General features: G+C 40.6%; 1 protein-coding gene across 1 annotated transcript in view; it reads right to left on the bottom strand.

The window, feature by feature from the left end:
- Window positions 1-25,052, bottom strand: part of KIAA1671 (KIAA1671 ortholog) — a 271,372-nt gene that overhangs the window by 17,124 nt on the left and 229,196 nt on the right. Inside the window, exon 6 of the mRNA XM_075320058.1 lies at window positions 21,920-22,041. Coding sequence (XP_075176173.1) covers window positions 21,920-22,041 — 122 coding nt within the window. The remainder of the gene's footprint in view (window positions 1-21,919; window positions 22,042-25,052) is intronic.

The following is a 25,052-nucleotide window of genomic DNA, read 5'->3' as shown; positions in this document are numbered from 1 at the left end:
GATACATCCTTAATAAAAATTTGCTGCTCCCTGGGTGATGGATGATGATGATGATGATGATGAAATGAGGGTGCACATTTCAGCAAAACAATGATCCCAAACACATAGCTAAGGAAATTATCTATTGGTTTCAGAGAGAGAAAATAAAGTTAGTAGAATGGCCCAGCCAATTACCTGACCTGACTCCAATAGAAAATTTATGGAAGGAACCAAAGCTCAGAGTTCATAGAAGGAGATCACAGAATCTTCAGGATTTGAAGAGCGTTTGTGTGGAAGAATGGCCAAAATCACACCTGAGCAATGTATGTGACTAGTTTTTCCACACAAGAGGAGTCTTGAGCAGTCATCTCCAACAAAGGCTTTTGTACTAAGTATTAAACAAATTTCCGTAAGCGTATTCAATACTTTTTCCCTGTGTCATTTCTCACTACAGAAATCACTACATTTTTGGACATCTATGGTTTGATTTCTTTGCCTTTGTGGATTGGATGGGCTGTTACCGACATTTAGTGAGAAATTCATGTCCATTAGAAATCTATGTTACTTAAAAAATTGGTGACGTGTTCAATACTTATTTCACTTAATGTAAATTTGAAAACACAAAAGAGGACCCATAATGTAATGAGAGCAGTTATTGCTCATTACAACAAAGGAAAAACAGAACGATTGGGTGATGTAATTCAAGTTACCCAATCCAACATAATCTATAAGTGAAGCGTTGGGAGGCAGAGATCCCTCTTGTGCATTAGATAGTCTATCAGCCCTGCCAAAACCAACCGGTTCAGATTACTTTCATCTAATAAGTATGGAAGCATAAACTGTCAAAATAATCAGATTTATCACATACGATCATTACTTTACTTGCAATGGAAGATGGCTCCAATACAATAATTGTCAAACCTATTGTGACAGGAATAGGCAGAGATAGGATGATGGGACCACTAGGGAATGGTTTCCTTTTTTTCCTTTGCAGTGTTCAGACTGCCCTCACGATAATCAATTATCTAGAGATCTATTTGGATTGATGCATATGCACTTTAGAATAAAGAGAGTGAATACGACCATCAGTTATGCAAACAGGTACATTAGATACATTTAGGCGGGCTTTGCACACTACGACATCGCAGGTGCGATGTCGGTAGGGTCAAATCGAAAGTGACGCACATCCGGCGACGCAGTCGATATCGTAGTGTGCAAATCCTTTTTGATACGATTAACGAGCGCAAAAGCATCATTATCGTATCATCGGTGTAGGGTCCGACATTTCCATAATGCCGGTGCAGCGACAGGTACGATGTAGTTCCTCGTTCCTGCGGTAGCACACATCGCTGTGTGTGAAGCCGCAGGAGCGAGGAACATCTCCTACCTGCTTCCCGGCTGCAATGCGGAAGGAAGGAGGTGGGCGGGATGTTTAAGTCCCGCTCATCTCCGCCCCTATGCTTCTATTGGGCGCCTGCCGTGTGACGTCGCTGTGACGCCGCATGACCCGCCCCCTTAAGAAGGAGGCGGGTCGCCGGCCAGAGCGACGTCACAGGGCAGGTGAGTGCATGTGAAGCTAGCGTAGCGATAATGTTCGCTATGCCAGCAATCACAAGATATCGCTGCTGCGACGGGGGCGGGGACTTTCGCGCTCGACATCACAGCATTGGCTTGCGATGTCGTAATGTGCAAAGTACCCCTTAGTTTTATAAAGAATTATCTTGTTTATATAAGATCAGTAAAAAAAAAAAAAAGAAGCAAATTAAAAGGGCCAAGAAAATATAACTATTTAGTGTGAAGCGGGCTTTACACGCTACAATATATCTAACGATGTGTCGGCGGGGTCACGTCGTAAGTGATGCACATCCGGCATCGTAAGTTATATTGTAACGTGTGACAGCTACGTGCGATTGAACGTTAAAACGTTCATAGCACGCACGTCGTTCAATTCCTAAAAATTGAACGTGAGGTTGTTCAATGTTCCCGAGGTAGCACACATCGCAGTGTGTGACACCCCGGGAATGATGAACAGCAGCTTACCTGCGTCCCGCAGTCCCGCCGGCAATGCGGAAGGAAGGAGGTGGGCGGGATGTTTACGTCCCGCTCATCTCCGCCCCTACGCTTCTATTGGCCAGCTGCCGCGTGACGTTGCTGTGATGCCGAACGTCCCTCCCGCTCCAGGAAGTTGATGTTCGCCGCCCACATCGAGGTCGTATGGAAGGGTAAGTACGTGTGACGGGAAATAATCGTTTGTGCAACACGTTCAACAAATCGAACGTGCCGCACATACGATGGGGGCGGGTCACATCGCATACGATATCGTATGCAAAATCGTAAGGTGTAAAGCAGGCTTTAGCCATTGCGAACAATCGGAGGAATATTTTTTTTTTTTTTTTTTTTTTAGAAATAAATCGGACATTCTCAACTATATTCATCTAATGGGCATGCCCAGTTCTATGCTTCACTAAACCCTGGCTACAGGCTGCCACTTTGGCTTTTCTTGTACCCAAAGATCCCTTTTAGCACAAATAAGGTGGCTCAGGGGAGAGAGGAGTAGCCTTACAGATCTGGGGTCCTGGGTACAAACACCACCAAGGACAACATCTGGAAGGAGTTTGTATGGGTTTCCTCCAGGTTCTCCGAATTCCTCCCACACTCCAAAGACATACGTATAGGGAATATAGATTGTGAGCCCCAATGGGGACAGTGATGATCAGGTCTGTGGAATATGATGGCGCTATATCAGCGCGTTAACTAATGAAATAAAAAAATCTTATTCTGCTTGTTCACAAACCTAAGAAAAGATGTCCTCTGAAAACACAAAGGGCATTGATGAATGGCATTATACTAGGACAAGGATCGTCATTTCACCCTGCGGGAGGTAACACTTAATCTATCCTGTGTCAGAGGCTCCTGGCTACAGGGATTATGGAGGTTTAACCAAAATAGACCAGATTAGATATAACTAGTGAAGGTGCTATGAAGAATACAAATCTCTTTTACATGCGGGATAAGGTAAATGATGGATAAATGTGTCTGCTCCTCCCCAGCTTTCGGTGTGACAGGCCACAATTTGCAGACACTGAGCACAAGTGTTATTTCCAGCCTGTGACTGTCAGGAATTCTGCCATGACTGATCCCACAAACAAGGATGATGAGATAAGCTGCTCTCTTTCAGGACTGGCTCCTTCCTCTTTATCGCTATCCTACTAAGGAAGCAGATATGTGGGGCTGTCCTGCGCTCCATGTAAATATTTGGATGTAGCAGTAAAGTGTATGGAGCCGCACGTCACATCCCGCTGATTCCCTGCTGTATGGGTGTCACGGCTCTATTTATAGGCATGCCGTCACTCCAGCAGCACAATAACAGTGCCATTATCCAATGCAGGCAGACTAAACAAGCCTCAATGCACTGCATAACACACCAACTACCTGGAGAGTTCCTCTATTACTAAATTATTAACAGCCAACTCAATAAATAGGAAAAGCACTCTGCAGGGTGGGTTCCCCAAAGACCTCTGGTGCACAGTACATGCTGTATTTCAATGGGCTGTGCCCGGATCACCGCATGAAGCTGGACCGGTCAATACATATAACAAAAAGCCAGCAAATATAGCAACATAGTCAAGCTGCGATGTCTGAAAAGCGCCCAGAACATTGGATGCTCCTATGCTGAGCAACGTTACAGCAAGGTCAATGCAACCTTGTTTCTATCCATTTATCATTGCAATGACCCTCTGTGTCAATGTTGTATTAGGTTGTAGCCAGCAGAGACAGTTCTAGCCCTTATCACACATTGGGTACCACCACTGTAACGATGACCATGTAGTCCTAGTCAAATCCCTAAAGAAGAAAGATGCTTGATGTTTCAGTTTCCTGCACACAGCCAAGGCACCTATAAACAATCAGCACAAGTAGAACTCTGCATGGATTTACACCAAAGGGGATGTGTTTAACAATGGAAAATGTAACCATGAAGAGGAAGAGTGGGGGAGGGAAGACAAGAAGTCAATACGAAAAGCAGGCGAGCACTGACAGACAGCAGATGCCTGGAACAATTAGGACGCGTTTCCTCTGATAATCAGGAATATACAACTTGAAGCTCTTAAGGGAATCGGTCATTAGAAAATGACGTAAATGTTTAACATTTTAGAAAATAAACGTTTAAATATTTTTTCTAAATTTATATAAAAAAAACAAAAACAAAAAAAACCCCAACAAATCTTGCAATCTTTCACATTGCCCACTAGGCCTCAGTGAGACAGAAGATTTTATTGTACAAGAAAACTGTTCGACTTTTAGCAGTGTTTTGGATCACATTCAATATTTGGTTAGTGTGTAATGCCGGTGTCGCACGGTACGATATATCGGGCGATATGTCGGCGGGGTCACATTGTTAGTGACGCACATCCGGCATCGTTTGATATATCGTAGCGTGTGACAGCTACGAGCGACGGTGAACGAGCAAAAATACTCACCTTATCGTTGCTCGTTGACACGTCGCTCATTTTCAAAAAGTCGTTTCTTCTTCTGTGCTCCGGTTGTTCATCGTTCCCGAGGCAGCACACATCGCACCGTGTGACACCCCGGGAATGATGAACACAGCTTACCTGTGTCCCGCAGGCAATGCGGAAGGAAGGTGGGCGGGATGTTTACGTCCCGCTCATCTCCGCCCCTCCGCTTCTATTGGGCGGCCGCTGTGTGACGTCGAACGTCGCTCCCCCTTCAGGAAGAGGATGTTCGCCGCCCACAGCGCCGTCGTTAGGGAGGTAAGTACGTGTGACAGGGGGTTAACGACTTTGTGCGCCACGGGCAACTAATTGCCCGTGACGTACAAACAACGGGGGCGGGTACGATCGCACGATAAATCGTCCCGTGTGACGCCGGCATTAGTTAAGTGTTTCATCAGTGATTGCCTCATATGCGAAAAAAAATAACAATTAAATAAAGTGTATTATATTATATTAATATATATATATATATATATATATATATATATATATATATATATATATATATATATATTCTCCTACCCATTACATTATTACAGACAGACAGCACACGGATTACACGTGGATGGTAATGTGTGCGGTCAGTGACACATTTTGATTCAAGACTTGGATCAAAAAAAGGACAATCCTCCGCAGAAAAACAAGTGCATGCGAACAGCACCTTGGATAAAGGGTAGATATTCTATATGTGACAACCATATTGAATATTAATTAGTAGATGTCGGAATGAAGCCTTGGACTCATATTTCCTGTTCTTTTTAGCAGCCACATGGGATATAGGCAGTAGACTGTCTATGACCCTTTGTTTATTTCTCACCTTATTCCATCTATTCACCTTTATAACCACAACTCTATTTCACTTTTATAACAAAGCACCCAGATTTCATCCCTAGGTAACTTAGACTATTGCACATTAATGGCAGGTGAACACAAATGTAACCAGTGTGCGATTTCTGTGATAACATCAGTGCAATATACAGACTGTTAGCCCTGTGGCGTTATTATTATTGTTAATAAATACTTTTATAATTATTATCCACTTACTATATTATTTATCAGTTTATTTTTGTTTTTCAGACATTATTGGTGCTGCATTGCAAGTCTGGCATATATAGTAATAAGTATCGGGTGACTTAGAACCGATACATTGCTTTACCCATGTTGGGCATACCCACACTTTTCGGAAAGCAGAAGACTGGAGTAAAAGTATAGAAAAATGACTGTAGGTAGTAAAGCAAACTCTATAACTAAAAAAGTAAATTAAGAGGGTTGGTCCTATACCAATAAAGACCTTGACAAATACCAATATTAAAGCTCTAACTACAGTACTATTGTAATCAGTTTTACTATTAAATCCTCCACACTTCTGCCTATCCTATTTCTTTTATGTCACCACCCTCAAACCAATCTTCAGACAGTGCTGGTGTCACACTGCTTCTATCACCACCACCTGATCACTATTCATTTCAGGGAAAAAGATCGGACGGCAGCGACTGAAAATGTAATCACTTCTCGATCACTCTAGTGAACCGGCATGTCATCAGAGGACGGTGGTGATCATAGACAGGAGGGGTGATTAATGCTGCTGAGAAGCGAGTGCAGTCCCAGCCTCCTGTGCCATCCTGTTTGAGACTCTTCTCAAACAAAATGTTACAGAAAGTAAAGTAAAAGAATCACACATAGGATGTAGCAGAATAGGGATATTGTTAAATTTAATAATAAAGCTAATCACAAAATAGGTTATTGCTTAAAGATGGGCATTTGTAAAGGGCTATATAGGTATTGGTTCACACTTTTAACCATTTCAGTTGTTCCTTTACAACTATTCTTGGCCAGAACACATGAGAATTTTTCAAATGTCTATGACCTATTAAACACGTCTACTGTATTCAAGTGTCCAAGAAACAGGGAAATGTATCAGCAAGGGGAAAAGCCCTGATTCTAGTGACCCGAGTTAGCAACCGTCCAAAAATTCCAGGACAGTCCATAAAAATAGGGCACTTTTTTTCCCAGTCTGAAAAAACGTTAGGTGTTTGTGATTTTTTTCAAAAATGTTAAAGAACTTTATAAGGATTATCTTGATTGTAATTCTCATCATTTTACAGTGAATGCAGCTGATTTCTTCTTATCAGAAATATGGGCTGTAAACATGCATCATTGATAATCTACTATGACAATTTACTATGGGTTTAAAGTATGTCCATAAAAAATATTGTCTGTCCGTGATTTTTTGATAAGATGCACAGAAAAAAAAAAAGTCAAGCTGGCAACCCTGCTAGTGACATGTAACTCACTTTGCTGTAGATCTAGCAGTTCTCTGAATGTTGAGCTCTGCATAACTCCATCCATATCACTGATAGGCAGCTTTCTGCCCATGTACAGTCATATAGCCGCCAATCAATAGTGGGAGCAGGGATATACATAGTTCATGAATATAGAGGACTACATGGCAGCAGGTTCATTAGTAATCTAATGTTAACACCAGCAGGAAGTTACCAAAACTACAGCGAACAGCCCTGTAAGTGTCAAATTGCTCAGATCAGGGTCTCTGTCACTTCATTATGCTGCTCTCAAAAAAGAGGTAGGAATCAATCTGCTAACAGTCTCTTGAAGCAAGCGTGTAAAGAAGAGGGAGGTGGGCGAGAGAAGGAAGAAAAGATAAGGATATGAAGGCAGGTAGCAGAATCTCATGAAAAAAGGAGGGGGAAGGGTAATGTAGAGGGATAGATGGGAAAAATGGCTAAAAGAAGGAGGGATGCCTGTCATGCAGGCTTGGTTAATAGAACCAAATCCTCAGGGAAAATACTTATTTTTCATTTGACACTTGAGCACCCCTGTCATGACAACATTGCCCTTGCAATTCATTCATCAATGACAAATGGTGAGACCTGCCGCAAACTCAGCTGAGGATCTGTATTTTGAATATTCAACATCTGTAAATCAGTGAAAAGCTAAACTAAGTGAAACAAAAGGGAAAATTATAAGACCGTGAATCCACTCATATATATACTATATAGTTGGGATTAAATAATATGATGTGAAATAGCATGTCAAATGAAGAATAAGGAACAATGGACAACGTGATGCCAGATGGACAAATAGGTGTGTAGACAATAAAATCTATAGAAACGAAAAAAAAAGTCAAAGTCAATAAGCAGGATTCAAGATAGGTAAAGATGTATAATCTTTACTGTATGTCAAGTAAAAAAAATAGAAAGAAAAAAAAAAAAGGTATGCACTGAAGAAATTAGGCACAAACCAAAGCAGGAGAACAATGTATACAAGATAAACATTATAGGTCATCTATGGTAAAAAGTATATGAATAGTAAAATAAACACATATATATATATATATATATATATATATATATATATATATATATATATATATATATATATATATACATACACACACACACATACCGTATATACACATACTTACATATTATATATACACATATATTATATATTAACACATTTTATATTATAATATATATATATACATACACACACAAATCAGTCATTGAGTTATAGACGTGCCACATATGAATAAATAAGTTATATCGAAACAAATGTCATTGTGTTAGTTTCCCATAATTGATATGTCATGCACTGTGAAACAGCTAGGTGCTATCTAATCAGATGTAGGAGCCATCGTAACAAGATGTATCTAATACAATACTCACATAAGTTAGGGATATTTGGCTTTCAGCTGAAATTTATGTAAAATTTAAAACATTCACCCTACGGAGATATTTTATCATAAAAGAGGGGTGCAATAGAATAAAATATTTATTCTATAAAATAGGAGCATGCAATAGTGATTTCCTCATCTTAAACAAATAAGCCAACAACAGTAGTGGGTATACTTTGCAAAATGTTAATGTCTCAACTTGTCATATGTCCTTGAGCATCAATTACTGTACAGCTTGACCACAACGTCTCATGCTGTTCACAAGTGGAGTTATTGTTTGCTGAGGCATGGCATCACATTCTTCTTGAAGGGCGGTCCTCTGGTCAATGAGGGTCTAGGGTAAAGTTACAAGTCTCTACACGGTGACTCAGCTGACCCCATACGTTTTCTATGCGATACAGGTTTGGAGAAAGTGCATGCCACTCCATTTGAGGTACCCAAGTTTGTGACCTTGATGAGCTAAATCACTGTCATTCACGAAGATGAAATTAGGTCTGTGTTGTTCATGCAGAGGCACAATGACTAGGTTAATGATGTTATGCAAGTAGTAGGGGCTTGTCTCTGTACCATTCACAAAGTGTAGGGCAGTTCTGTATTTACTAGACACACTTGTCCACACTGTAAAGGCCCTGTCACAGACACAGATAAATCTGCGGTAGATCTGTGGTTGCAGTGAAATTGTGGACAATCAGTGCCAGGTTTGTGGCTGTGTACAATTGGAACAATATGGCCATGATTTCACTGCAACCACAGATCTGCCAAAGATTTATCTGTGTGTGTGACGGGGCCTTAACACCACCAAAGGCTCATCTTGTGACAACAGTGACTGATGCATAGAGCTGTACTTGACGTATTCAACATTGCTGAAGGCCATCATTTCTGCTCAGCATGAATCAACATTCAAAAGTTAACAGCACTGTGGCCAACTGGTTCCTGGTCCACCAAAACAATGATGCCTGTGCCTGGTGGTGTGGTCAAGTACCCTTGTAGGTAGTCTAGCACAGATACCACACCAATGTAAACGGTTGTTTCTGATGCTCTGACATGACATTTGGCTGACATTCATCATCCGAAGGGCATTATTTACAATGAAGCAGTCATCAGTGTGGGATGTGGCCAAAGGACGTCCACTTCTAGGCCTTTTTAGGACTCTTCCAGTTTCTCTGTTGCAACCTGCTGATGAATCTCTGTGACACTCTAAGCTCAGTGGTCAATTCCATCTGAGAACATCCTGCTTGAATCTTCGCAATAGCGAGGTACTGTTGATCAATTGTCGTCTTGGTCTCATGATGTCAAAATGTGAACAGCATGATGAAGAGGACTGCTTAAATACCAATTCTCATTGAACCCTCAAATTTATTGGGCGATTCATGGATCAAACACCTGTTATGACTTTTGTCATTAAGCTCCTTGTTAGAGAACAGCAAGTTGTGCAAAAAAGTACTGAAAGAGTGAAAAGATAGATAAGAGAAAAATCACATTCATTTCACATTTTAGGATCATCCTGAAATTCCACCCGAAAGCAAAATACACCCAACTTTTTGTGAGTAATATATATGGCCATTAGGTTAAATCCAGACAGAATGATGATCTATTAATTTTGGCAGTGTAGTCTCCTTTAGTTAGACGGTGCTCCCCAATCCTTGTCAAGTTACCGAGTGTTATGTAGAAAAAAGTACTATATAATCATAACTATAACAACAATACATTGCAAATGTTAATAGGACTGTGATTTATTCACTATCTGATGGATTTATTGTCAAGAGATAAAACTATTTTCGAAGTGTCTTTATCTTTTAATCTCTTGTTACAAAATAGAAAAATATATATTTTTTTCTTTTTACGGGAAAGGTGAGACGCATCGAATCTATTATTTTGTTAGCAGCCCTATGCAAGCAAGTCCCAGCAGTCTTCACTGTCCCTGGGTTATCCATGCATTTCAGGTAGTAAGCAAATGATACAAACTATCAGAGTCCAATGAGAACTGCCTGTTTGATAATATTGCTTTTCCTTAAGAAGATGCTTACCTAGCCCGCTCCATAGAAGCGGAGCCAATTTGGCATAATAGGACTGCGAGAAACAAGGCTATCATCCTAGAGCTCTATTATGTGCATGCTCAGCGTTTTAGGGTCGCTACTGGCACAGCACCTGTGACATTCTGTTTTATATGATTTTATAAGCCTATGTTCACACATTCAGTAGTTCTTTCCGCTTTTGGAATGAAAAATACATAAAGTACAAGATCCACTCATTAGAATTGGGGCAGAAATGTCCTAAAATGCTTCAGTTTCACTTCAATCTGCTTTTTAGATGGATTAAAAAAAATGTAGTCTGCACACCTTTTATTTCTGAGGCCATAACTGGTAGCAACTGGATGCATTTTTTGTAACATTGAAGTCTATGGAAAATGGATCATAATAGATGGTCATCTGTTTCATCCTTTAATGGGTCAGTTTTGCACAAGCCTAGAACAGTAGAGATGTTCACAGACACTTCTAGTAAAAATGGATCCAGTACAAAGGGAACAAAAGTGGATGCAATGATAAACCAAAGTATGTATTCATTTTTGCTCCAATGCTTTTTATAATGGATCCGTTAGAAACTGATGACACTTGGATATGTGAACAAAACCTAAAATGAGCAGCCTTAAAGGGGCAGTCCGAAATTAACATTTATTTAAATCCTTAACGCCTATTTATTGTCATTTACAGGGGCAGCGCTTGTCTCTGCTGTTCCTACTTGCTGGCGATTATTCAATGCGATGCGTACTGACCGTGTGCTCTAAGCCAGTTCTTATAACTAACGAGCCGGAAAAAGAGTGCACTGTCACTGTGCATATTTCATAGTGACAAGAATCTACTGAGCATCTGTCGTAATTGACAACCAACACATGCTCAGAGAAGGAACTAGCCTTAAAATGGACGTCATTGATGACGCTTCATTTCAGGGAGGGGTAAGAGACTGCTGCAGTGATCGGAGTCTTTGCCCCTGATGATGATTTGTTTCACTATCCCAGGATGCACTGGGATTCTGAAACAAAACGTCAAAAAGAGGAAGTAGTAAAAATAAATAAATAAAGCAGTCTGATTGTAGTGAGTGAAAGGTAGGGACTTTCTTCATTAAAGGGAACCAAACCACAGCATTTTCCTATATAAGGTGCAGCCAGTGCAGTACTGGCACTATCAGGCACAGTGTTTACATACCATCAGGGTGCAGCTCGGGTGTTTAGGCTGTGAAATTCAACTTTATAAAGTTTGAAAATTCATGCACTTTTTGATTGACGTGTGCACCTCGCTGCTAATGTCCGGGTGGGTTGTGCACGTGTTCCCCGCCCCCCCGCCGCCTGTTCCTCCCCTCTCTCCTGATGTCCGGGCGGGTTATGCACGTGTATCCCCGCCCCCCCCGCCGCCTGTTCCTCCCTCTCACTGGCCAAATGTAAATTTCTAATCTTTAGTTACATGGCATCGGAGTTAGCGCCTGCACATAGCACTTATCTCCGGCGCCATGATTCTGAAGCCCATAGTATTATCGTTCATGAGAGGGCAGTGCATGAGAGGGCGGCGCATGCGCCCTCGCTTCTTCAGATCTGTTGTGACCGCGGGAGCGCGCGCGGTCACAACAGGACTGGAGAACAGCTGATCTAGGATATAGGATATAAATGCTACTTTTGGAGCACCCCTTTAAGTGTGTGTATATTTACCATTTTCAATGACTGATTAGTTTCTCAATCTTCTTATTTGTTACTGGTATGATTGAGTACAGGGATTTAATCTAGATCAGCAGTACTGTACCAGATACCAGATCTTGAACTAGATGATTAACATGTTGTGACACCATGAATGTTATTTCACCCAACCATCTACTGCAGGTTTTTATTGATGAGAAAGCCAGATGAACCATCACATACCAGCAAGCTTAAGTTCCCTATTATTTATCACAGGAAAAGCTAGTCACAAATCTGTCTGCTGGGAATTTAGGATTTAGCTGCATCAGATGAATCAGTGTATTCTATTTTTTTTTTAGTCCTGATATAAAGTACTTAAACATACCAGACATACATATGCTGTAGCGGTGGAGAGCATGCCCCCATTATGTGTACTTGTTTAGTTATACTGCATTTGGACATTTTAGCGTATGAGAACCTTACTGCAAAAGTGTGTACTGTTATCAATTTCTAATTCAACTTCAGAAGACAGAGGTATTGATCATACAGACCAGACCCCAGAACAAGCCAGTAGGAAAATATTCACAAATATGCTATTCTTTGCCTTATTTCAGAGTGGTCTTTTGATTTCTCAGATTATCAGGGGGTAAGAAAAGACTGAAGTAAGAAAAAAAAAAAACCACTCATACTGATGCGCATCCTTTCTGATCTAATAATGGAGATAACAGGAGCGCTGACGTAAGATGAGGCTGCTCGCACTGCTGTCCAATAAACTTGGCAACTGTTCTGGCTGATGACAGTTCAGGCAGCTTTATTTAAAAACCCTATTATAATGATGTTTGGGCCATACCTAAAAAGCTATAGTTACATATTGAGTCCCCCTACCTTTTTTCTTATAGTTTATAAGCTTGTGAGCAGAGGCCTCACTTCTGTAACTATTGAACTGTGTGTAACTTTGTAATGTCTTTATTGTCTGTTTATGCCCCCACTTAAATGTAAAGTGCTGTGGAATATGTTGGCACTATATAAATAAAATTATTGTATGCACTGTCTTTCTGATCTAATAGTGGATATACTATGGATGATGAGGTCAGAAGATCCTGCTCACATTGCTGTCCACCTTGCCTTCTGAACTAATACTGGAGATATTAGAAGTGCTAATAAGAGGAGGCCGCTAACATTCCTGACTACAATATATTCCTGATCTAATACTGGAGATTTCAGAAGGACTGAGATTAGAAGAAGATGCTGCTCACACTGCTATCCACCCTGGCTTTCTGAATATGAGCAGCTGTTGTGAGCTGGTTAAAGCTTAAAACTATGTGGTATAGGCTATCTCCAGGTCACAACAGCAAACCTTTCTATTGTACATGCTCATAAGAATTTGTCTAATTAATATTCTAGGACAGGTTAAAGAGAACCAGGATTTTCATATATAAAGTAAAGTCAGTGCTATACTGGTGCTAGGATGCTGAATGTAAGCATACCATTTGTTCTGAGATTGGATGGTTTATTTCAGAAATATGTGCAAGTAAAGTTGCAGCAATGCACTGCTATTTGATTGACTGTTGCAACAGGGGCAGAAATATGTGGGTCGGGTCTTGCTATCTATTCCCACCCCTGTCTGCCTGTGACGGAATTAATGTCTATGACAGCAACAGGGGGAGGAAGGCCAGGCAGGCATACGGGGGTGGGAACAGATAGCAAGACCCGACCCACGTGTTCCTGCCCCTGTATAGCACTGGTTTTACTTTATATATGAAAATCCTGCTGGTTGGTTTCCTTTAACAAGATGGCCTCCATTTAAATGTACTATTTTGATTACCTTTTTAGACAAAACAGATGTGATTTGCTAATTACTGGTATTTAGAACTGTATTGATAATGACATTTTTTCTTCACTTCTTTCTATTTTCAGAGAACCCCTTTAACCTTTCAAAATTTGGTGCATGGCTTTTTACGTCCTTTATGACTTGTAAAGGTTCATATCGAAGTCTAAAATATTTTTTCTGAGTAAAGGGCGACTATAATGTGACATTCATACGGTGTTGAGCCGGTATGTAGCTTTGTCGATTACTTGTAGAGAGGTTTCTCTTCTAGATAGAAAGGCTATTAAATGTAGACCAGGTACAGTGCTGCCCTGAAACTGGAGTCAACTGTGCTAAACAATAGAGTACTTGTTCTTATAGGTTTAAAACAAGAATAGAAATGTTAGCACTGCGCAAACTGGAGGATATTAACAAAAAGACGGCAAATAACCGCTGCAGGAACGAAGGATAGAGTGGTATATGAAAACTAATTTTCCACATGAGCAGGACTGTATATGTATATATATATATATATATATATATATATATATATATATATATATATATATATATATATATATATATATATATATATATATATATATATATATATATATATTAGCTTATAGCCAGACATGTAACTAGATCACTAATAGGCTACGGTAGATGAAAGTTTCCAAGATTCAGAGATGCATTCAGAAGTTTCCAAGATGCATAGTCATTCACATATTAAAAATTGGTTGAATGTGTCAATAGAACAGTGCCTCTATTCCTGCAGCATGTTTAATGTCCATTTGGTAAACCTTGCAGAATTAGTAATTGGAGGAAGATACTCTACAGTCTCCAATCATGGGCCTTATATATACTGTAAACCTATATGAAACAAGAAAGGAAAGAGATTGGATATACACTGCAGTTTTAGATTTGGGTGGAAAAATGTTGCCAGGTAAGAATGCTTTCAAAAATAAAAAAGTGTTAAATTATTTTTAGAAATTAGAAATCTAAAATTATTTCAATGTTTATCGTGAGAACCTTTTGCCTTCAAAACAGTGTCAGATTATCTATTCTTCTACGTAAACTTGCATAGATTTTTTTTTAAGAAAATTGGCAGTGGGGTTGATCCAAACAACTTGGAAAACTAACCACAGATCTTAAGTGGATGTAGGCATGATCAAATCCTGTCTCTTTAAGTAATCCCAGTAAAGGCCCTGTCACACACACAGATAAATCTTTGGCAGATCTGTGGTTGCAGTGAAATCATGGACATATTGTTCCATTTGTACACAGCCACAAACCTGGCACTGATTATCCACAATTTCACTGCAACCACAGATCTGCCGCAGATTTATCTCTGTGTGTGACAGGGCCTTTAGACTCAACAATCTTGAGATCAGGGTTCTTGTGGGGGACATACCACTTCTAGGACTGTTTGTATGCTGAAAATGATTCTTAATGACATTGGCTGTATGTCTGGGGTCGTTGTCCTGCCAAAGAATACATTTTGAGCCAGATGTCTCCCAGATGGTATTATATGATGGATAAGTACCTGCCTCTATTTCTCAGTACTGAGGAGACCAAGAAAGGCAATGTTGTTTCCTGCAACCAATTCATCTAGGCAAAAGTGGTCTTCATAGAATAACTGTGGCCCCAAACCATACATTTGACATGGGAACAAGACCAAATGACTCAACTATACCCAAAAATAAAGAAACGTGGGAGCAGAAAATGACAAAGGAGCTCTGGAAGAAGTAAAAATTTTAAATATTTGCCTGTAACAGGAGTCCATATATTCGCCAAAGGGCTATAGAATTGTTTGTACAATAATGACTGGCTGCAGGCAAAAGTGAAGCATTGGTGAGAAATGAAGAGCCCTGATCTCAACATCACGTCTGTCTGGGATTACTTAAGAGACCAAAGGATTTAAACAAGCCTACATCCACAGCAGATCTTTGGTTAGTTCAACAAGATGTTTGGAACAACCTCCTGCCGATTTCCTTCAAAAACTGTGTGACTATATGTAGAAGAATCGATGCTGTTTTGAAGGCAAAGAGGGATTGTAAAAAATATTTTTTAAATTTCTCTTTTTTAATTCACTTTGCATTTTATTACTTGATAAAAATAGCCTATCAACGCTTATTTTTTTTAAAGCATTCTTACTCTAGCATTTTTCCCAGACTTTTGCACAGTACTGTATATTGCGCCCTACATTTTTCTCTGAACAGCCTTACAGCACCCTTTTATTCTTAATGGTGATATTGTAAAATGCTAGCATGTCAATGTTCCACACAAATCAGTTGAAAATACTAATGTAAAATTATCACTATTTCGGAAGTTCTTCGTTTATGTAAAGATTTAAAGGGAACCAGTCACCAAGATTTTCCCTTATAAGCTGCAGCCACCAGGAGTGAGCTCTTATATTAAACATTCTAAAATACTGTATATAAGAGACCATGCCGCTCTGTATAACGTAAAAAGAGAGCTTTGTAATATTCATCTGCAGGGTGCTTGGGTCAGATGAGAGTCGCTGGTCTCTGGTCCAGCGCTGCCTCTATCATGTGCAATCGCCGTCATCCTTCCTAGCTCCATGTGGATGACACATCCTACATCATCCAGAGGCCTACATTGTGCTCCTGCGCAAGCGCACTTTGATCTGACCTGCTGAGGGCAGATCAAAGTATTGTGGTGCGCATGAGCGGGCAATTTTTGACCTTTCCCGGCACCTGCACATTATAGTACTTTGTGCTGCCGTCAGCAGGACAGATCAAAGTGAGTGAGCATGCACATGATTGCAATGGAGGCCACTGTGTGAATGATGTAGAATGCGTCATCCACACAGCTAGGAAGGAGGATTGCAATTGCAAGAAGATAGGAGGCGCCGGACCAAGACCAGAAATGCCCACCGGACCCGACCGCCCCCCAGGTGAGTATAATAAAAGCTCTTTTTTACGTTACACAGAGCAGCCTGGGCATTTATATACAGTATTCTAGAATGCTGTATATTCGTATAAGAGCTCACTGGTGGTGGCCGCATCTTATAAGGAAAAACCTGGTAACAGGTTCCGTTTAAATGGTGTTGTACAGTAAGCTCTTGAAGACTTTGCAAGGGCCGGGCTATCAAACTGCACAAGCGCCTTCCTCTCTGGGGAGATGAAACATGCAGTAATGGTGGTTACACAAAATCTTGGGCAGGTGAGACATTTCATGGAGAAAAGAGTGATCAGACAGTCAAACACCGGAGGCCAGCAGTGGGCAGGGAAAAGCGAGATCGCAGGAGAGCGAAGTGCCGCCTCACTGCGCCAGCAGCACATCAGCTTAAATCTTTAAAAGATGGATTTTTATATAACTTCAAAACAAAATCATACAAGAAAGGTAAGGATTTAATCATTTAGGCATTAAAGGACCTGTATATACATGCCATTAGTTAGGGGTATACTATCCCGATGACAGATTTTCTTTAACCCATTTGCCTATGAATTAAAATGTTGATTTCTGGAGAATGCATTAACAGATAGAAGATGGATGAAAGGGTCGATGGTTTAGCTTTCAAAGTCGTGCATGCCAATGTATGCGGTTTGGATGGGATGTTGATCTTACTGACAGGTTTCCTTTAAATCAATTGAGAACTTCATTTTTTAACAGTTAACCTGTTCAGGGGCAGGATATTATCTCCATTTCTGACCAGGCACATATTTAGGTTTTATCATATGTTAACAACTCTAAAAATATTTCTTGTTTTGATATTCAAATCATTTTTGCCTTTAAAGTCCTTTTACATTCCTTCTGTTTTCGCTGCTAAAGGGGAAAAATGGCAAATGCTTGTCTTTTTTTTATCAATTTTTTTGTTATGACCAAAAAAAAAACATTACAAATTGTGTTATTTTTTGTAGAAATTCTTTTTTTTAAAATGAGGAATTTTTTTTTTTTACTGACAAGGGGAGACTAGAAACAGCATTTCAGACGGCTATACACCATTTTTATGTTTGCTTCCTTTAGTTATGGTTTTTTTTTTCTATTTTATTTTTGCTATTTTATTTACTTAAAAGCCATCTGGAGGATCTTTTAATACATCAATATATTATTTTTATTTCTGATTTCTCCTGTAACTTGGGCAGGTAGATCAGCTCCAGTTAGAGGGGAAATACAACCTCCTGTTTGAATAGCATAGCTGAGTGGGTCTGGTAGTTCTCAGCACCTCCTGCTCTCCCTCTACACCCAGTGAGCACATAATCACTAAGTTTGGAGGAGGAGGGAGCATTGTCAGAGTTTCCTGATCTGTACACACAAGCACTGGTTCAGTCCTGTGTATAAATGAAAAGGTAAACATGGTAATAAACCTTGTTAACACTAGAACTACTGAGGTAGTCATTTTGACTACTTAGCACCATGTATTTCTAAATAGGTGTCACGAGTCCAGTAGTTCTGGGGTTAATCTTCTCTGTGGGAAACCCTGCCCCACAGCTGCACAATCTCATGCAAGCAATTTACTCTGCACTGACATTTTAGAACGCCAGTGCAGAGTAAACTATGTGCAGCCCAGACGTTTATACAGCCTACGGGCAGAACTGAACTAATTAAAGGGAATTGGTCAGCAGGTTTTTGCTACGTAAGCTGAAGACAGTATGCTGCAAGGATTAAAACATAGAATTCAGGGAAGCCTGTCTTGTCAAGGTCTGGTTTGTTGTTTAATTGCTAGGTTTCTTTAAGCAGCAGGATCTTCTCATTGCAGGACTACAAAGTCACGTGCATGCCAGTCTTGTACGACCCCTCCTGTGATTGACACCTCACAGTTGTCTATGTAGAATTTGTGTAGAGCCTGATGTGGGCGAGGAAGCTCACTTAGCTGTGCTAGATGGTCAAAACTAAAAATTCTGATTGTCAGAATGGCTGCACTCAGTAATCTAAGTGATACATGGTTGGAGTCAGGATTTCTTTGCCTACATCATGCTCCTCTCAGATGAGGTAGCAAAAACCTACTGACTACTTCCCTTTAAGACAACAAATACTATATGTACTATAACCAGTTCCAAACATATATTTTTAAAAGTATGGTGTCTGCTTTTAAAAGCTTTTCTCATTGAAGTCAAAATTTATTTTATTTTCTCTAATATTACCAACCTCATACTTATAATAACTCATCCAATGAACTGAAGTAATTTATTCCTGTAAGCAACGTTCGTAATCATGATGATAATAGAAAATTGATTTTATATTAGAATCACAAAAGCCACAAGGCTGCCCACTGATAAAAAGCAGAAAAATTAATCTATATTGTATTCGCACGGAATGGCTTTTGATTAAAGTACCTCTCATTGACAGTATGCATCTGGCCTCCACAATGAAAAATTATATAAACCTAATACTAAAGAAACATAAATCTAAAATAAATAAAAACAAGCTAAATCATATTCACCATCTGCACTGTTCTAATAAAAGGGTTTAAACCCTTTAAAGTAGATAAGAAAATAACACCACCACCTTTAAAGGGAATCTTTCATTACCAAGTTTGTGCTACCCCATCTAAGAACAGCTGATATATTGGCAGAAACCCTAATCCTCATGATGTATCATTTACTGGGCTGTTTCCTGCAGTTTTGATAAAATCACTTATCTGCCGCAGATCTACAGTTTCTCTAAATGCTGAGCTCTGTATAACCCTATCACTGATTGGCAGCTTTCTGTATACATTAAGGCTATGTGCACACAGTGCGTTTTTCTCGGCGTTTTTGCGCGTTTTTCGGGTGCGTTTTTGGCCTCAAAACTGCATGACTTTGCTTCCCCAGCAAAGTCTATGAGTTTTCATTTTTGCTGTCCCCACACAGCGTTTTTTTTCAGCTGCGTTTTTGTGGTGACCACAAAAGCGCAGCATGTCAATTATTCCCGCGTTTTTCACTGCGCTTTTCATCCATTGAGTGCAATGGGATGTTGAAAGACGCAATGAGAAACGCAAATAGCTGCGTTTTGGTGCGTTTTGGTGCGTTTCTAAGACCAAAAACGCAGCTATAAACGCAGGAGGTGGGTAGTAAAGTGACGTGTACAGGAAGAGGATTCCTTCTGTCAGTATATACAGAAGCGTGAATCCTCCCGGTACCGTCACCGCTGCGTCCACCTCCCGTCCTGTGCATGTATGCTGCCGTGCGGCGCCATGTCTGGGCGGGAGGTGGAAGCGGCTGAGAAAACAAAAGTTAACAGTAGAAAAAAAAAAAAAAAAAGTTATACTCACCTGTCTGCAGCCTCCCGGTGCCATGCCCGCTCCCAGCTCCTCTCACGGTATCGCCACCCCCGCTCCGGCTGTGTGCAGACGGCCGGGAAAGCTCCGATGGATGCAGGACCTGGCGATGGATCACCTGATGCAGTCACCTGACGCAGCAGGTGATCGTAAGTATCGCGGTGACGCGGGCGCCCGGCCGGTATCAGCGGATGCGTCAGGAGACTTCATCCCTGATTACCGGCAGCTGCTGCAGCGATCGGACAGGATCAGACTCCCGCCCCATCGCTGCAGGAGCTGCCGGTAATCAGCACATAAGTGAGTATTTTTTTTTTTTTATTTTTTTTTGCACCGATGCATCAGCTGATTGTATAATCGGCTTTTATACAATCAGCTGATGTGTGATGGGATTCAGGAACTTGAACCTGACACATCATCTGATCGCTTTGCCTTCCAGCAAACCGATCAGATGATATTGGATCCGGATTGGACGGCGCGGGACCCTGACCCAGGATTACTGCGGAGGGGGGGTTCTTTATTTCAATAAAGATGGAGTCACTAATTGTGTTGTGTTTTATTTCTAATAAAAATATTTTTCTGTGTGTTGTGTTTTTTTTTTATCTTTACTAGAAATTCATGGTGGTCATGTCTAATATTGGCGTGACACCATGAATTTCGGGCTTAGAGCCAGCTATACAGCTAGCCCTAACCCCATTATTACCCGGCGAGCCATCCGGCATCAGGGCAGCTGGAAGAGTTGGATACAGCGCCAGAAGATGGTGCTTCTATGAAAGCGCCATTTTCTGGGGTGGCTGCGGGACTGCAATTCACAGCGGGGGTGCCCAGAAAGCATGGGCACCCTGCACTGTGGATTCCAATCCCCAGCTGCCTAGTTGTACCCGGCTAGACTCAAAAATTGGGCGAAGCTCACGTCATTTTTTTTTAAAATTATTTCATGAAATTCATGAAATAATTTAAAAAAAAGGGCTTCCCTATATTTTTGGTTCCCAGCCGCGTACAAATAGGCAGCTGGGGGTTGGGGGCAGCCCGTACCTGCCTGCTGTACCCGGCTAGCATACAAAAATATGGCGAAGCCCACGTCATTTTTTTTGTTTGGGGGGGCAAAGAAATCCTGCATACAGTCCTGGAAGGAGGATGCTGAGCCTTGTAGTTCGACAGCTGCTGTCTGCTCTCCTGCATACACTATTGGATGGAGGATGCTGAGCCTTGTAGTTCTGCAGCTGCTGTCTGCTCTCCTGCATACACTATTGGATGGAGGATGCTGAGCCTTGTAGTTCTGCAGCTGCTGTCTGCTCTCCTGCATACACTATTGGATGGAGGATGCTGAGCCTTGTAGTTCTGCAGCTGCTGTCTGCTCTCCTGCATACACTATTGGATGGAGTATGCTGAGCCTTGTAGTTCTGCAGCTGTCTGCTCTTCTGCATACACTAGTGGAGAATGAAGAACACATTGAAGGAAATGACATCAGACCTTTTTTTTTTTTTGTTCACTGATAAAAAACGCATAAGGACGCAGTGAGCAAAAACGCAGCAAAACGCAGCAAAAAAACGCACCAAATCGCGGCAAAACGCGTGCGTTTTTTGCCGCGTTTTTTCGACGCAGGTGCGTTTTTGTGCGTTTTTAGCGGCCAAAAACGCACAAAAACGCAGCGTCAAAAAAACGCACTGTGTGCACATAGCCTTAATAGGCAGCAAGCTGACAATCAGTGGTGTAGGGCGGGGTTATATGGAAGACAACATGGCAGCAAGTTTTTCTAGCCCTGTAGTGATAATTTCCTGCTGGTAAAACAGTGATTTTATCAAAACTACAAACAGCTCTGTATATGTCACATCACGGGAATCAGAGTCTCTGTCTTTACATTATGCTGCGCTCAAATTAGGTGGAAAAAGCTGGTGACAGGTTTCCTTTAAATAAAGACAGATAATTTAATTACGGAAATCTGAACGAAATGTGAGCCATGTGGCTAGGAACACCACACAAACCTTTCTAAAATTAGTGGAATAAATAAAATAATACTTCAAAAGAGACACTATCCCACCTCTCTTCAGGCTGTTGCTTATCTTGATTCCACGTGCCATACTGTCTGTCAGTTTCTTGCACAAGAGAATCTGTGTCTTTATTGGATGTTGAGGATCTGGAGAAACACTGCTTTACGTGGTCCTGAAAATACAATAACATAGCATGTCATTAACCACTGACAACTGTTTAATTTTTTACAGAAAAACAACCTTATTGAGATAGTACAAGAGGGCACAGACTCATTTGCATAAAGCAAAAATAAAAATGTAAATAATATTTCTTATGTACTGTAAGCATATAGCCTATTCATGGAAGAGGGCAAGAAGTTCCACCTATTGGAATTAGCCATCCTAACCGTCCATATTGACCCTTTAAAAGGGCTTTGTCACATAACTTAGAAGCAGACATGTTTTGGGACGTTTGCCCCTCATAAGTGCAAAGCACGAGCGCTGAATTGGCCGCTGCGATAGACAGAGTATCTAAGGGGTAAAGTTTCTCCTTATGGAAAGTGCCAAGTTCACACAGATATTTCTAAGCCATGCAATGTTTCCCTGTGAATTTATATATGTATTTAATGTAGTTACATATGACTATGATCTAATCTATATCTAAAGACCTTGACTTTCATTTTTTTATCTTTTAAAAAATGACTGTACTAACATGAAACACACAAAATAGCCCCAGAGCTGTTGAATATATTTACAATTAGATCTATGTAATGCATCAGAAAAGATATTATATATACATATATATATTATATATCTATCTATCTATCTATCTATCTATCTATCTATCTATCTATATATATATATATATATATATATATATATATATATATATATATATCTATACTATATAAATATAGATATCTATCTATATATATATAGATACTATATTTATATGTATCTCATATTATACTATATATATATATATATATATATATATCTATACTATATAAATATAGATATCTATCTATATATATATAGATACTATATTTATATGTATCTCATATTATACTATATATATATATATATATATATATATATATCTATCTATCTCTATATCTATCTATCTCTATATCTATCTCTATATCTATATCTATATCTATATATATCTCAATATAACATTGGAAACCTGTAAGCTCACTGCCAGAAAAGCATTTTGAATGCTGAAAAAAAAAAAAGCAATCAAACAGGTAAAGACTAGACCTTCATAAGGCTGACTTCAATTACAAGGATTGAAACCATTCATGTGAGTCTTTAACATGTTCGCTCTTGTGTATATAATGTTTATAGGCTTCTAGACTGACCTAGATTTAGGAGCTCCTCTGTATAAATCTTTTACTAACGTCATATTTGAATAGGGCAAGGATTATTTTTTCTATCTTGAAAACTTGAAAGAACATCCAGAATACAACTCCAGACAAAGTAGACGCAATCACCAAGAACCAGGAAAAAAGTAACATTTTCTATTTCCATATTTATTATCCATCAACTCTATCCAGTCGTATTGTCTCTACCCATTAGATAATGCAACTTTTATAACCTCACAATGAAATTATGACAAATTTAGTTACATTTATCTGTTTAAAAACTTTTACAAGTTTTGCCCAATTTACATTACTCACATAAAAACTGGATAAACAATAATGACTGATTGCTGTAGTGGCCACCACTAAAACCTTCATCAATAACTAGAATGGGGGTCCAGAGACCCCTATTCTACCTCTTTACAGGATACAAGTCAGCAATAAGGAGGAGATTGAATGGAGCCGTACTTGAGCATGTGCAGTGCCCTCCTTTCAAAAACTAAAGCTGGTGTCACACTAAACGACAGCGACAACGACGTCGCTGTTACGTCACCATTTTCGGTGACGTAACAGCGACCTTGTAAGTCGCTGTTATGATCGCTGCTTAGCTGTCAAACACAGCAGAAGCAGCGATCATAAGGTCGCTGTGCTACATGTTCAGAGAGCAGGGAGCCGCGCTTAGCGCTGGCTCCTTGCTCTCCTGCAGCACACATCGGGTTAATTAACCCGATGTGTGCTGCAGCTACATGTCACAGTTCAGAGAGCAGGGAGCCGCGCTTAGCGCTGGCTCCTTGCTCTCCTGCAGCACACATCGGGTTAATTAACCCGATGTGTGCTGCAGCTACATGTCACAGTTCAGAGAGCAGGGAGCCGCGCTTAGCGCTGGCTCCTTGCTCTCCTGCAGCACACATCGGGTTAATTAACCCGATGTGTGCTGCAGCTACATGTCACAGTGCAGAGAGCAGGGAGCCGCGCGCACTGCTTAGCGCTGGCTCCTTGCTCTCCTTGCTACAGTATGCATCGGGTTAATTACCCGATGCATACTGCAGCCACATGTCACAGTGCAGGAGCCTGCGCTGGCAGCAAGAGCGGAGGCTGGTAACCAGCGTAAACATCGGGTAACCAGGGAAAGGTCTTACCTTGGTTACCCGATGTTTACGCTGGTTACAGCTTACCGCAGCTGCCAGTGCCGGCTCCTGATCGCTTCATTTCGTCGCTCTCTCGCTGTCACACACAGCGATGTGTGTGTCACAGCGGGAGAGTGACGACCAAAAAATGAAGCTGGACATTCAGCAACGACCGGCGACCTCACAGCAGGGGCCAGGTCGTTGCTGGATGTCACACACAGCGACAGCGACGGGACGTCGCTGCAACGTCACAGAAAATGGTGACGTAGCAGCGACGTCGTTGTCGTCGTCGTTATGTGTGACACCAGCTTAAGGGCCCGAAGAGTAAGCCAAGTTCGCCACTTAGCCATTTCCAGCAACCCACTAGACAATACCCATCAGAGAGCAAAAATGTGGGTCTTGCGACCTCCGTTCTAGTGATCAGTGGGACTCGGCAATCAGACACATTTACCTCTTTTTCTGATAAATGTTAATTGTGTTTCCTCCAATTTAATGGCCAGGCCATGTTTAGCCATTTTCTAAGGTTTCATTCACATATCTGTATTTTTCATCAGTATGCAAAACTCAGGCGTGTCTCCAAAATACGGAACAAGAGTCAATTTTTCAATGATAGTTTTTCACTATGTTCCACTCCTGGTTTTGTATGCAAACACGGATGCAAAATACTGACCATATACTAAAAGAGTGTGAATGAGGCCCAAAACTGTGGGTTAATT

This window comes from Anomaloglossus baeobatrachus, chromosome 1, assembly GCF_048569485.1.
Source record: "Anomaloglossus baeobatrachus isolate aAnoBae1 chromosome 1, aAnoBae1.hap1, whole genome shotgun sequence".
Classification (NCBI taxonomy): Eukaryota; Metazoa; Chordata; class Amphibia; order Anura; family Aromobatidae; genus Anomaloglossus; species Anomaloglossus baeobatrachus.
This window is presented reverse-complemented; position numbering and strand designations above follow the sequence as displayed.